This window comes from Ischnura elegans, chromosome 12, assembly GCF_921293095.1.
Source record: "Ischnura elegans chromosome 12, ioIscEleg1.1, whole genome shotgun sequence".
NCBI lineage: Eukaryota > Metazoa > Arthropoda > Insecta > Odonata > Coenagrionidae > Ischnura > Ischnura elegans.
The window spans coordinates 50,316,473-50,332,495 of record NC_060257.1 but is presented as its reverse complement, the minus strand read 5'-3'; the positions used below and the strand labels follow the sequence as shown (position 1 = coordinate 50,332,495).

The window sequence follows — 16,023 nt, the reverse complement described above, 5'->3', positions numbered from 1 at the left end:
ATAATCACTCAGAAAATTGGAATGTGAGACACAAAACAAGCATCAGGGAAAACTCATCAAGAGAGTCTTGTTTCCCCATGATATCACTCGTCCACACATGGCAATTCGAACCCAGGGGCCCATGGATGGTTTTGGATGGGAAGTTTGCAATAACCCGCTGCACAGCCCAGATTTGGCAGTGACGGACTATCTGGACTACCACCTGATCCCTTCAATGAAGAAGTGGCTCGCTACGCAACGATTTGACTCTGATGCTGAACTGCATGATGGTGTACCTAAACCAGTGGTTGAACTCGCAGGTGGCAGATTTCTGCTGAGAGGGTTTTGAAAAGCTTGTGCGACGGCATAATAAATGCCTTAATTTAAATAGTGATTATGGATAAAAATAGTCAAAGAGTTTAGCTTCAAAATTTATGTTATAAAAATTTTTATTTACACTTCGTTTTTTATATCAAAGGCCTTTTACTTTCCGGACAGTCCTTGTACTATTATTGGTGTTGCATTTTTCAGAGGAGACTGTCCCTATTATTCAAGTAATAACCATTTCATAAATTTCTATATCATTAGAGCATCTCAGGCTTGGTTCCCATTCAATAGGAATTCTAATTTTATGTTTAAATTTGCATTGCAATAAAGTTGTCATAGAATTTCACATAGGAGGAAGGTTTCATGGATTATTAAAAATTTTGAAAATCATCTTTCTCTCTCTTAGTCTGCATACTAACAGTTTTTTTTTACTTTCTTAATGGTGCTCATAAAGTCATTTCTTCATTGGACAACAATCTCATGTGGTGCATTTGCAGAAATGACCACATCCAATTTTAATATGCCCAGTCATAAATTACATTATTCCTGAAGTTAGAAGTAAGCAGCAGGAAGCTATCTTTTCTCAAAATTTTCATTGCTTGAAGAGAAGGAGGAATTCTGGGCCATTCTATACATGGGAAACCATTTAACATCAACAGATATCTTTTAACCTCTTTGTCCATCACGATTAAGTCAGGTTGTGGTAAATTTGATTAACCTATCTACGTTATATGAGTGACGGAGGTTAGAGGACAAGAAATTGTACCAACTAATTGAAATTCTCATTAGTAATGGCTAGGGAAGAGATACCAAAGACCATTTCATATGAAGTAGAATCTTCATCTCTGCTGTTGGATGAGGAAAAAGTTGACGATGCAAGGAAAACATACGTATTTCTCCGAATATAGCCCCCCCCTAATTTTGAAGCTTCAATTTCCAGAAAAATTATAAAAATGCGTCTGAATATAGTTCCCTCTTTACTTTTATCATTGGCATTTTTGGGAAAAAAAGGGGGGACTATATTCAGACAAATATGATACTTGTCTCACATCAAGGGGATCCCTGAGAAGATAGCCTGGATACTATGGAAGCATGGTATTAGAACAATATTCAAACTATGTAAGTAAATTAGGGATGTCATCTGATGTCTTGGCGAAAAAGATAAACTGAACTTGGTGACCAGGTTTGTGAAGGAGACATAGGTAGAATCAGTGGCGTAGCGAGGAGAGGGGTTTGGGGGATAAACCCCCCCAGAGCCCAGAGAAATTTTAAAGTTTGATCCAATTTCCTTAATTGGATCAGTATTACTTATAGCTTAGTGTTAGGATTAATCAAATATCCCACAGAAAGCCGTAAAACTCGCCATGTTGAACCATTATTCTTAAAAATTTTCTGCAGGCTAAGTATTACTTGCGCCTAAAACCCCCCCTAGCCTTAATTCTTAGCTGCGCCCCTGGGTAGAATCATATGTATACACAAGAGTAAAGGATCATGGCACCACCATTGGGCTAGAACTCTTTGATGAGTATTAGAGTTAAGGAATAGTTTGTCCGGGGCCACAACATCAATGTTATCAATGCTGAAGCCTTGGCAAGGGGAAAACTGTCAGAGTGGGAGTAATTCGGAAAGCCCTCAAAATAAGGAACAAATGTAACGACAATTGAAGCGAGGAATTCCATAATAGTCCAAGCCCATTCAGCACAGTTTTGGTACAAATCATTTTATCTGTCTTCCTTCAAAGCTGTGTAAAGACGTCACTTCAACATCATGGATAGATATCTAATGTGTAATTTCAGTGGTGGATATAGGATAGGGGGAGAGGATAGTTTGGGGATAACTTCCCAGCATGTTTGTGTTCAGTTGCAGCATAATTGGGCCAGTGCTGTCGCACACGGAGGTATCTGTGAACTTCTGGGTTTTCAGGCCTTTCCTCTTCAGTATACATATATTAAAAAACTGAACAAAATTACTAATTCATCATATGTTCGTTGGATGCTGCAGCAGTGGGGGCTAGGGCACCCCTAGCTCCTCCCTGGATCTACCACTGTGTAATATGCATTAATAGAATAAATCAATTCACTGATAGTAGCTGAAAACGAATACAAATGAAATCATTCATTCCAAATTCGTGCGAAATGGACTTTTAAAAATCATGGCTTCAATTTTAGGAAATACCGTAGGTATGGGATCAAATAATCCTGGCTCCCAGTTATTTCAAGGAGAACTAGAAATATCAAGAGAGCGCCACAAGTATCACCAACTTCATAATATGAAATGAAATTTTTGGGCTGTTATAAATAATTTGAAATGAAAATTTTGGGCAAGGGTTAACTGGAAAAGAATGTAACTGAATTTTTGTAGGTATTATAAAAAACAATTTATTTTAAAACATCTTTTACAAAAATATATTATATTTCTGAGATACTAAATATTAAGTGGAATTGCGATTGTGGACTCGTTTCACAAAAATTTTCAACTGTTCATAAGTCAGCCACATCACAATATTCCAGCTCACTAATCTGGCAAAGGATGGGGTGAATCTGAAAGGAAAATTAATTGATTAATTTTCAGAGGCTGTAAAAATTGTGATAAAAATAACTATTAGTAAAAAATTACAGCTTGTTCCGAGCCTCGCATCAATTTGACTCCATTAAAATTATTTTGTTTTAATCTTTTACGTTTAATCTCAATCGCTTCCATTTGATGCCACATATATATTGTCAACATGAAAATCATTAATAAGTATAAATCAAATGATCATGGTGTTTGACTAACATTAAAGTTACATTTTTTAAAGTTTTACATGGGCAAATTTTCTATTGTTTTATTTTTAGCTTCATAATAATGTGTCCCTACTTTATTTGTTTCCTAGTTTTAAATCACAGGTACGATAGAAAACTTTTTCTTTTGAATTTGGAAGGAATCTCTTCCACCTGAATCTACCACGTGTGGTTCAATGCACCTTTTTACTTGGCATAGTGTACAGTGTGGAATGAACGCTTTCCTGTTACACCAGTCACTTGTTATATTAAGTTCGCTCTTCCAGTGAAGGTTGTATTTTTGCCTCTCATGCTTTTAGTTAATGTACATAATGTATAGTGGTCTTTAGTTTGAATTGATTTGGTGATTTACTTGCATTTAACAATACATACCCTTTGTAAAATGCCATTGGTCCTTCTTGAACCAACATTCGTATTGCGCAGTCTGTAGCACCTTTGTATTGACCTTTAGGAGAGTTCATATAACGGGTCTTGACTACATCTATTGGAGATGCTGCTATTGTTGTGCAGAATCCTATTGGAACCAATTATACATATTAACAAATAAATGGGTGTTCAATGGGGGAATGGTAAAAAATCGGAAGAAAAAAATGAATAAAAATGGCCAAAAACCAGTGAAGTGTCACTTTGTATTATAATACTATGATTGGAAAGGCCTTTCACGTTTTCAAGACATACATAATAATGCATATATACCCGACTACTTATTTATTTATATTTAATTATGCATATTAAGAAGTCAGAGTTCAAATTCATGTCCTGTCAATCGAAGCTGGCCCACAATTTGAAATTCTTACTGATGTTGAGCTTCTCCAATTGTGACAATAATGTCCAATTACCTTAGCTCATAGTCTACTACTCAAACACTTGTGTGCAACAAATGTTTACACTCCACGATACTCCGGAGAATTTCCCGGCCCGAAAATTGTGGATCGTAATTGTTCGACAAATCCATGAAATTTACATACAACATGGACCTAAACTCAGCCATTCCTTCAATATTTGGCTATCTCTGGAGTCATTATCATAGGCCCAAGACACTCTGATTCTCAAAATACTCAACGATCGTAGCAATTAACTCAGTCACGACTTTCAGCAGTTAAGATACCGTGGCAATTTTAAGCCCCGCGTGACAGTAGTATTTTGGCATTTCAACATAGCGCGCTGGAGGAACAGTAAACAAAAGCTAGCGCATTAATAGTGAGAATGGCGGTTTTATTTGCTCCGTTTCTTGGGATATGTAATATCCTCAACTTCGTTAAGGACGTACGTAACTTTGCCCTTGCTTGAATTTCATTCTTTTACGATATACAAATAAGGTAGATCTATTTTCAGGGGAAGACCTCCGGAAAATCTAGCGGAATTTCCTCACACACCTAGTTTTTGTCACTATCCTTGTGTTACACATTCACGCGAACCATTACAAATGCATTTTTTCGGGTGAGCGTTTTATTATCCTCGTAAAATTTCTGTTCGCAATCATTTACAATCGTGAAGGATTTTATCATATTCATAGTTGGATCAAATGAGCGCAATGGCCGTGATTGCTCGAGGCAGTTGACAGAAGTATATGGAACGACAGCTAAGACAATTTGTGATTTCAAAACCTCAATAATTATTATCAGATGCCCGGCACCGAGTTAGCATTGCTTAATGCATGGTGCGTATAATTGTTGGCGACGCGCCTGATCGCATTTTATTCCGATTCAGTGATTTGCCTTCGAGGGTCTCTAGTGAAGTGTGAATTTTCTGGCTTGTTCCGTTTTCTTCACATCTATTCCGCGGAGCTCCTTGTCACAGTCCAACTAGACCAGAAGTACCGAGCAGCTCGTGAAAACTATATACCAGTAATTGGGGGTAAGTGCATTGCCTACTTTTACTTTTGTTCATTATTGTAAGGCCAAGTGCATTCTCTCGGATGAATAACTTTTTTCAAGCGGTATTTGATAAAAGTTGGTGTACGTCCGCTTATTCGTTGTTAAGGATTTCAGGCTCTTACATCCACTGGATTACTGATTTACTTCCAGAGGCTTGGTAAATGATTGTGACTATGAAAGAAAACTCAGTCTTATTTGCAAGGGCTTAAATTATAGACAATTACGATAGCTGTGTACTTGACTTCTGCAGCTCCTTACCTGCTATGACTGCTGAGGTGAAGTGGCATGGAACATTATCAGTCATCAGGTTATAATGCAAAATGCATTCCTTTATAATATCGTAGCACACTATTTCTGAGACATTTACTATGGCATTTCGGCTAATATTTGGAATAGTTCCTGTGGAAAGTAGAGATTCAGTATAATTAATATCTAATTTTATATGGCATAGTCTCATTTTATTTTAAATGGCCGTAGGATTGCCCATTCCCCCTATGTTTATGGTGCATAATCCCAAACCAAACAATCCTCATTGTGTGGACCTTAAGGTTGGGGTGAGTGGAGGCCTGGGTTGGGGGCCCTGGGGTGACGTGACATGGTGCAGGGGTGTCGAATGCTCAGGGACATAGATAAAGGGGAAGTGTTTGGCATGGCATCAGCTGAGAAACATCTATCCTGTGATGTGAACCTTTCTTTAGATACTAATACAGTCCACTAACTATCTTTACGTGTTTTCATTGAAGTAACCACCCTTGGACGAATCATTTTGAAGATGCGAATTTAGTATTGAACAATCATACCATCTCCCTTAGGCGTGTCTACAATGGGTGCTGTGGCTCCTATGCGATATCTTCAAGGGGTGCTACAGAGTAACATTGAAAACCCCAGCGGTATTTTGTCAAATGTAAACGTTAATCCTCATTACCTCATGAGAAATTGGTAAAATCTCACACCATCAATATTTAAAGACACTTATTATATTCATTTGGAAACTTTTTTCATAATTATTCGTGTATTTACTGAGGAGGGTGCTCATAATCACTCTTGAAACCCAAACATATAATTATTAAATACTATGCTATATGTATTTTTTTTGAATTCCCTATATGTAAAGGCTGACCGAATTTGAGCATTTATTAAATTTCATCCTCAGTTAGGGTTTTAGTGGATATTTCCCGAAAAAAGTGGCTGCTGGTCATTGAAGGAGTTGGTGGCTGAAAAGAAGGGGAATTTTTATGTTTATATGGGGATGTACATATGTGTTAAGTTTTAGGGAAAAGTGGCTGCTGGGACTGGTTTCATTTTATCGTAACCACTCTTTGGTCCATCGAGGGTCAATGAAGGGATGAGCAAATTTAATTTAACCAAGGTGGTTATTGTTACTGCACCAACATCATCTAACCCACAGGCTTTCTTATCTTCGACTACCTCTTGGCATACTCCATATTTTGCAGCTTGGCCTCAATTCAACCTCGAGAGTGATAATGACTATTGAGGGTGGTCTCTCTCCCCTCTCCAAAATTTCATGCTATTCTCACATCCCAAATATTACAAACCTATCAAAGGACCCATGCACTTGCCTCCCCAACTTTAGGGCCTAATATGTCACTGGAATGACTGGGGAAACACTAGGGGGCCAACAAGGCAACCAAGGTTGTGTTGCTTAAACTATCTTAATTCATAGCTCATACTGAAGTTGTAGAAAGTTGCGTGAAGAGTTCTTGGTAATGCCATTGGGTCAGGAACTGCATTTCTGCCGATGTTTTGATGTCCGACTCGGCCGTCATTCTCAGGGCAATGAGTGTTGAGTGAGAATTCGTGACCTGCTTAAATAAAGCCACTCCATTGGTCAGGTGACTCCTGATTGGCCATCGTCAATGGTGCACTCTGATTGGCTGTGCGAATGATGATTTTGCCTCGTCTTTTGGATGGTTTTGAGCATGGGTTTCCATGAGTTACTCAATGTAAAGCAAAAATTCTCGGTTGACACTTCATAGCCCTCAGGATGATGGCCTCATCATACATCAAAACATCAGTAAAAATGCAGTTCCTAACACGGGTGGCAATCCTGAGAACACATCATGAAGTCTATTCTTCTAATTCAGGGAGCTGGGGCGAATCCAGGATTTTTTTTCTAGGGGCGGGGGGGCCATAAGGGTCAGACACGCAAAAGATTTTCTCATATTTGAGATTAAAAAGGTGTAACAATTTTTACAGTACAAAATATGTATATATATATTTATGTGAAAGTTATTAATATGATATCAAATGATTAATGATCTGTAATACACAAAACAAACATAATGATAACCGTATAATAATCTTGTCTAATTTTTAAGCGTCTGGGAGGGTGCACATGCACCCCTAAATCTGCCAATGTCAGGAAAGCACCAAATTGAAAGTTGTGTGACATACCTTTCCACAGACCTCGAATGCCTTCCTCTTTTCCAATCATCCTATATGCTTGGAGAGTTGAACTGTATTTCTGACTATTTGGTGTCTTTGGTCCAGTTAGTACCTTCCTTTGTGCTTGGAAGCGAACTTTTACAACATCTGTAGGTTGTGCGAGTAAGACGGCTAAGCCGCCAGTTGTGATTCCTGCTCCTACTCTCAACCCTACTGCAAGGGCTCCTACACCCAGGTTCCCATCAACTCCAGATCCTGAAAGCAAATTAACTCAATTAACATTGTTTCATTGGTATAATGTTGCAATAATAATTGAATTATCCATCATACAGTAATTTCCAACTGCTTTATATATTCAGGCCAGATTGTACAGTACATTAACATGTATGAGGTAATGTGTAAAAGCACGAATGTGAAAATGCACCTTGCAACTGCCCAACTTTTGGTAATTCATAGACAGAAAATAGAACCTGTTTGGTTCTAGCATTTTTTCATGTTCTGTTCCAGTCCACCAAAATTGTTAATGCATTCACATTTGAACAAGTATATGCTAATATTTGTGTAACCAGTCCTTTAGGGGATCTCTTCATAGTGTCAACTGAAAGCATTGCATGAATGAGTGATTTCTAATGCAGTGATGTGCACAGGTTGAAGTTATTTTTACTGCTAACGGGATGAAATTTACTGTGGTAACATCAATTGACAGGGTTGATCAAGCCATGATGATCCCTGTCTTGTTAATTTTTTCACAGAAAATTTCATTATCGGTGCAATTACAGCTATTTGCTAGCCTCATATTTACTAGAATACTGCTATGATCTTAACCTTTAATGTTTTGATCTCCTCTCTTCTGTTTTGAGAACACTTTTTTTAAGTGTTATGTTGCAATTCCCTAAAGTACCATTATTTGATTCTTTGATTTTAACGATCCCGATTTTCTTAAATGAGGCGTACAAAGTGCTGCAAAGTATTTAAATGGTGAACGATACCACTTGCATATATCCACTATTATTTGCACTTGAACTGTCATTGGTTAAAGTTTAACAAGATTAAGAATTTCAATTGCAGCTTACTTTGGGGAAATATTGGCAGTTGAATAATTAATTACAGATTGGAATATTAGTTTTACTAATGCTGTCATTTTTATTAATCAAATATTTATTTGAGAAGAAATTGGTTTTAATTTAAATTTGTGGTATTGCAAAATGATATTCTTATTAGAGTTAAAATTATTCATTGGAGAGGCTTAGACTGTTGACCAATGTTGGTTAATTTTGGGTGTGACAACCTTGTAATTCAGAAGTAATTTGTTATTTTAGCAGTACTGAGCCAACATGAGTCAGAGGACATATGTAGTTTTACAATGGAGCTTTTAGGTTGCTATTGAATTGCTTCATTTAATATTAAATTGTGCTAAATGTGAAATCAATTTATGAATGGTCAAGTTCTAATTTTAATTGGGATTATGGGGAATGTATGATAACATGAATATGAGACAAGATACTTGAACACATTAGTTATGGCTTAGCTCTTGTGCATGTTTAAAGAAATGTGTAGATTATTTATCAATAATTAAGTGGCTTACTCCAGGCATGTTGCTAGGGGGACTTTGTGGGCCTCAGCCCTTTCCCCCACTAGCTCCCCAAATTTTTCCCGTTGTGGCTACCACCCGTGACACATCTACAGAGGGCACCACCATCCCAGGGGTGCACCTATCTTCTAACTCTCCATTTTTTAATATAGTAACATTTCATTAAGTCTGTCAGTAACAAGCAATGAATTTTACTTTCATCATAATGTAAACAAAATATGTAGCTGATCTAATGAAATATAGGTGTTTCCAATGTGTGGATTGAAAGTAAAATACTAGTATAGGCAACCTTAATTACACCAAAGCTCCCCGAAAGCAAATGTCTTGCTACATGCCTGGCTAGCTCAGTCACTTTAAGTGAAAAGCCAAAAGGAGAAAACAAAGACTTTTTCTCACTCAAGCCTTAACAAATGTGTTCAAGAAATCATGCAGTGACATTAACATGTAGGGTTTTTCAGAAGAAGGAAAATTAACCAACCCTCTGGCATTAGGATCCTTGCATACATCTCTTTCACTGAGTCATAAAGGCCAAGGCGCACAGACGCAAAGCACATCTGCCTTTGAAGACCAGCTGAGAGTCCGTTATACAAGCTCCTATAAGTAAACGATATGCTTCACATAAAACTGGAAAGCAAAAAGTTTTTAATTAAATTATACTTTTAATGTAAATGATGTTGTTAAAAAGGATGTCTCTTTAAATACAATCATCACTGTAAAGCTCAAAATTTCCCTATTTTTAAGGGAGAATTATGGTGAAGGACAGGAGAATTTTTGGCTATCATGAACATGTCTGGAAATAGGGCAGGGCAGAAGGGACACTTGCCCGGGGTGGCTAAATTTGAAAAGTTTGATGAAATATTCACGGTTTGGCATGTCAGTCATGTCAGTCTTAGCCCTGATGACGATGACCGAGTCTATCATGGAAACATTGCCTGAAACAAAATTACTCAGTGCCAAACCCAAGAAGATTTCATCAATATATTGTGTTCGCTGGGAAAGCTTATGATCTTTTGAAAAGTTTATTTTAAAAGTTATTTAATTTTTCTAATTAAATTATTTCACATCAATTATTAATTTATAAATTAGTAAACAATTATGTTAGTAAAACTTCATGATAAAAAACATAGGGTGTAATTACAACTACTGCATCTCAAAAAAATAGCTGAGAGATGTATTAAATTTTAGTTGTGAGGGAGGGAGCGAGGGGGGGATAAGGGGAGGGGTGGCGGAAAACTGATCGTTGCCCTCCCCCCCCTGGTAACCTCCTAGTTCCGGGCCTGATCTTGGAATGAAATTGGAATTCTAAATTGAGGGCCATCTGGTAGGTCCCCAAGGCCTTCCTTTCACAGCCTTTAGGTGAACCAAATGAATATATATCAGATATAGGTATATCTGTCTATTTTTAAATCTCTTCACTGGTTGATGTCAAATGGACATAGTTTATCTTCAAGTAATGCAAGCTACTCTCTATAAATTCTATAATTTATTCAGCTGATTTTTTTGTAGGTGGTAGTTATGCATTGCTGATCAGTGGCGCCGACACCATGGGGCCTGAGGGGGCCCGAGCCCCCCCAAAATTCGTTACAGATGTGAGGAAAATATTTTTCAGGCTTGTCAATCTTCCCCGTGTCCAGATATCGAGATTCGAGTGATCAGGGTTCTAATGTTGATCATGTGACTCTTCTAAAGGGCTCAAAAACCTTAAAATTCACTACTTATAAAATTTACCGGGGCAAGGTCCCCTGTTTGGGCCCCCCCAATATTTTTCGTAAGTCGGCACCCCTGTTGCTGATAAAAATAAGATTTGTTCGCCTATAATTTTTTATCAGTAAATGGGACCATTTACATTAGCCTAACTATATTTTGCTTGTTTTTTTATTTTAGGTTTTTTTCGGATTTAATTGTGCTGGAACTTGGAAAATATTTCGGGTATATTTATTGTCCGACTTATTTCAACCACCCAAAATTATGGTGAAAATTATATTAAAAACAACTTAATTAAGTTAATTATAATTAACTTAAGAGAAATCCCCAAATTTCCTCTTCAGTTTCAAAAGGTTTGCTCTTTTCAACATGGTCGGCCGCCGAATAGATGGTAATTTTAAGTGGGGATGAGTGAAGAAATCATTCCGTTCTGAATAAAAATGACTTTTTAGAGAGAGGTTTTCTTGTTTGTTTTCCCTCTAATAGACCTTGCTTTTGACTTGAAAGTCAGCAATGAAACCCGTACTTAAAATTTTTCCGAAGATAAAATAAAACTATGTAAATTTTATGTTTTAAAATACTAAGTAGAGTACATTTTTAATTCAAATACGTTGAATGCGATTGTGCTTGAATTTTAATCGTTGCGGAGAACTCGCTTGAGGCGAAATCTATTTAGAAGGCTATTTAAAAAATAATGATTTACCTACTTTTCGTGACGACGAAAAGGCATGAATCGGCATTAAGTTTGAAAATATTTTCGTGGCGGATAAAAGTAATGGAATGAAAATCTTAAATGAGGGTTACCTTGCGACAGTGGCGCAGCGAGGGAGGGGTTTTTGGGGATAACCCTCCCCCCCCCCCCCCAGAGCTGAAGAGAATTTTTTAAAGTATAATTCATTTAACTTTATTGTATTAATATTACTTATAGAATGGTGTAAATATTAAGAAAATCTCCCTCCGAAAGCCGTAAAACTCACCATTTATCTAAAAACATTTCTGGGGGAGGGCACCCAAATCTAACTTCCCCTATGTAGTATTCCATACCCTCCAGACCTCCCAGTATTCCAATTTCCCTAACATCAATTATAGGCAAGATACTTGAACATATCGTTGTTAGTAATATCATGACTTTCTTGGACAGACGTAACTTCCTCCATGACTGTCAGCACGGATTCCGAAAAAATAGATCCTGCGAAACACAGCTCGCGCTCTTTCTTCACGACGTTATAAAATCTGGTGAATCGAAAAGACAAGTTGACGCACTATTTCTAGATTTTAAGAAAGTTTTCGACACTGTACCTCACAACAAACTTTTATACAAATTACAGTCATGCGGATTAAACGAAACAGTTGTAAACTGGATACGCGACTTCCTCAGAGATCGTAAACAAAAAGTAGTTCTTGACGGAATTAGCTCTGATGTTGTAAAAGTTACATCAGGTGTTCCACAAGGAAGCGTAATCGGCCCCCTGTTGTTCATTATATACATTAACGATCTGTGCTCCCGCATTAGCAGTAAAATACGTTTATTTGCTGACGACGCTGTCATCTATCGCGAAATTAGTGATCACTCTGACTATGAAATTCTATCATCTGACCTAAACAACGTTCATTTTTGGAGTCAAGAGTGGGGACTCGAACTTAATCTGAGCAAATGCATGGCGGTACATTTTTTGCGGAATTCGTCCAACACTAACAATGTTTATGCAGTGGATGGCATTAACATAAAGGCAACAGACGAAGTGAAGTACCTGGGAGTTACGATAACCTCGAACCTCACGTGGGGAACTCATATAAAGAATATTTGCGGCATAGCCCTGAAGAAATTAGGATTCGTCAAGCGTATTGTGGGAAGATTTTCGGATGAGAAAGTAAAAGAAAGGTGCTATTTCGCTCTCGTCCGACCGCACCTTGAATATGCAGCGAGTGTATGGGATCCAGTGCAGAAAGACTTAATCCGCGAGCTGAATAAGATACAAAGGAAGGCTGCGCGTTTCGTCAAAAACCGCTACGGGCGTACTGACAGTGTTACCCAGATGTTAAGCGAATTAGGCTGGGAGCCGTTGGAGACTCGGAGGCTGCGCGCTAGGCTTAGATTGCTTGAACAATTAAGAATGGATATATTTAAGAGCGACACAGAGAACATAATCTTAGAGCCACACTATATTTCCAGGTCCGACAGAAGCGATAAATTAAGAGAGATTTTTAGCCGAACGGATAGATATAAGAATTCGTTTTTCCCCCGAACAATAAAGGACTTTAATAAACGTTTGTCCCAACCTCGTTAGAGCACTACTTTTTTTTTTTTTTTTTTAATAGCTGTAAACGGCTGGTGTCCTAACACCCCCTGCCACACGCCTTTTAGGCGGCTTGCGGGGTATTATGTAGATGTAGATGTAGATTTATTAGTTGCGCCTAAAACCCCTCCTAGCCTTAATAGGGTGGTTTCCTATTATTTTTTTATTGCCTAAATCGAAAGATTATTACTCCTGGAGTACGTATTACACGCTTTTAGATTTTTAAATGATGATGTCTATTTTTCGCGATTTAATGAAAAGTGAAAATTTTCAAGCGCGCGAAAACGCGACGGCTAAGTATGAATGCCGGGAAATCTCCATGTGACGTCGTTCTGATTCCCGCTGCCGCAAGTGAGGTGACCTTGGGGCGAGGCTTTGAGCGCTAATACGACGCAGGATGCTAGCAGGTAACTGAATACCCTGCTAGCTGGTAGCGCTTGGCTTAAATAAGGATTATTAATACCTTATCAAACGAAGAAAACTTTCCGACCTTAGCCAGTTTTAATAGATGATTATTAAGAGATGTTTCCCTGAGCTCTGTGCCTCATGCATGCATTGGTAATCTCAGACGATGTAACACTCCTATCTACTCGTATAGAAACTAAGTCCCTGTGACGTCACGTGGAGTGGAATTACATGGGCGCCAATCTGACCTTTTTCAAATGAGAATAAAATTGACCCTTGCCATTCGTCTAAACTGGTATTTCTAAAAGCGAATAATTTGTATATTATGAATACACTAATGGTGGGTAAACAATCGCAATCAATGCCTTTCGTTTTCTTTGATGAAGGAAACCACCCTATTCCCAGCGTAGCCCCTGCCTTGCGAGATAATATTTTGATACGGACTATACGACGCATTGGTTATGCAGCCGTCTGTAAAATATTAATGTGACCTCAGCGATAAGAGAGACTTATTTAAGCGTCAAATTTCACCCCGAAATTTTAACTGCGCGTCGAATGGGAACACATTATGGCTCCCTTTTTATTGCGCCTTGAACTAGTTACGGACTTTGGGTTTGAAAGTTGTCATCTTAAAAAAAAAGCCGTAATATATTCTGTCACTGCGTCATCGTAGTATCGCCCAATAAATATCCGTGATAATTTTTGTTATTCTCTTTTGAATTGATCACTTTCCATTTCCGTCGTAACCGTTATATGCGGAGATGAAACGTAGTTTTATGATGGGTTATATATCAAATAGCGACCATAGTCTCATTTTTCTAACCATACTTTAGGATAGGTTCTTATTCTTGACTGAACAAATAGTTACTTTAATTTAATATCTATTCTATCTTTTAAATTATTTTTTAAATGAACTTGGTCTCATTTCACATTTCCAAGTTACGGCGGCCCATTAGGAAGCAACTTTGCGCAGCTCTCAGTTGAAATTCGGTGTCAGGGACATGACTAAAGGTTAAGGTAGGAGTTAGCAGAATAATATCACGGTATATATTATTAAATAAAAATTTCAATCGGCAGAAATATAAAAATATAGACACTTGCTATCTACGAGTTAAAAATCGAACTTGTAAAATATTATTGTGTGACTGCTTATTCGTTTCACAAAAATGAGGAGCTTTTTTGTAGGGAATTTCCCATTTAAAGATGGTTTTAATATTTATAGTTCTAGAGGGAACTAAGTTATCAGGTCTTCGGGATAAATATAATGAAGCCTGAGTGCGATTACGCCAAAATATGGCGAAACGCTGATGTAGAAAATATTCTATGTACCAAACACATTGGACAAAATCTAGAACTAGTAGTAATAGACTGTTGAGTTCGGAATAAATACATCATCGCATTTGATCCCCTTTCAGAAATTGCTATTGCTTCGCAGAAAAGCAAAATTGCAATAGAAGGTATTGAAGTAGTATAAAAAATTAGAATAAACTAGAGAAAGGAAATAAATCACGGGCTATTGATTGCTGAAAAATAAAATATTACGTTATAATTTCTTATAAAAAAATGAAGTGGTGGTTTGTTAACATAAAAGAATTGCCAAAGAATAACTGCAATTAAATGTGTTCCGATTTATGGTACTCGACCAATCTCTGGAATTAGGTAGGACTTTAAATATGATACACTTTCCGACTTCAAAATCCAAGTGACGGATTAATCAGCTCCGAAGTTTTATGACAAGAGCCAATAAGATATCGTGACACCTAGTGCTAGGATGGTTGTGTTTGATCACCAACTTAAAGCCTCTTCAGAAATGTAAACAGATGACTCTAATGAGAGAAATTGGAGTGCGGTCTTAGCTCACACCACTTGAGACGCATTGGTCGTCAGGACATAGGCCGTCATATAATCCCAGGTCGTCCTGCCAGGGGCACTTGTTACTATACGGTGAACACTTAGCACCGTGGATTACCTGTAGGCATTCGAGTATGAGTGTTAACACCAGCTTAATTCATGGATGTACTCGTCGAATTTGACTCCTCAATTCTTTCTCCTCAGCTCGAGCTAAGATATCTCCGAGCGAATCTTCCCGGCCAGAATGTAAATGCATTCATTAATATCTGTATTTATGGGTAAGCCATAGTAATATCGGTCATCTGGAAGATGAATTCTCCATGATATATTTTTCTACGAATATATATTTTAATTTTCGTGGGGATAATTAAAGGTTTGGGGATATATTTGTGTCAACTGTTCGTGAAAATAATGCTTATTATAGTAAGTCAACAATCCTAAGATTGGTTTGACGCAGATATCCATTCGTCCTCCTATCCGCTAGCGTTTTCATAGCGACGACTTTCTTCTCTTTTACATCTTTATAGCCTGTCCTATGTGTTCTCGAGATATATTACATCGTAGACAGATATTCGGGTTTTCCATCGGGTCAATGACAAAACGTCAGTAGACATATCGTCATCGACCCAGTTGCAAACCTGAATGGCTTATTACGAGGACTAGATTTGATTGTGTCTAATCATCTACATCTAATAATACATAATAACCCGCAAGCCGCCTAAAAGGCGTGTGAGAGGGGGTGTTAGGACGCCAGCCGTTTACACATAAAAGTGAAGTGCTCTAACGAAGTTGGGAGTAGTGTTTAT

General features: G+C 37.7%; 2 protein-coding genes across 2 annotated transcripts in view; one reads left to right on the top strand and one right to left on the bottom strand.

The window, feature by feature from the left end:
• Positions 1-2,668: 2,668 nt before the first annotated feature.
• LOC124168766 (mitochondrial uncoupling protein 2-like) overlaps positions 2,669-16,023 on the bottom strand; it is an 81,922-nt gene continuing 68,567 nt past the window's right edge. Inside the window, exons 5-9 of the mRNA XM_046547052.1 lie at positions 9,439-9,554; positions 7,379-7,624; positions 5,222-5,362; positions 3,459-3,600; positions 2,669-2,846 (exon numbers count right to left, since the gene is read on the bottom strand). Coding sequence (XP_046403008.1) covers positions 2,738-2,846; positions 3,459-3,600; positions 5,222-5,362; positions 7,379-7,624; positions 9,439-9,554 — 754 coding nt within the window. The 3' untranslated portion in view covers positions 2,669-2,737. The remainder of the gene's footprint in view (positions 2,847-3,458; positions 3,601-5,221; positions 5,363-7,378; positions 7,625-9,438; positions 9,555-16,023) is intronic.
• Positions 3,633-16,023, top strand: part of LOC124168767 (alkaline ceramidase) — an 84,050-nt gene continuing 71,659 nt past the window's right edge. Inside the window, exon 1 of the mRNA XM_046547055.1 lies at positions 3,633-4,943. The gene's annotated coding sequence lies outside the window, so the exon portion shown is untranslated. The remainder of the gene's footprint in view (positions 4,944-16,023) is intronic.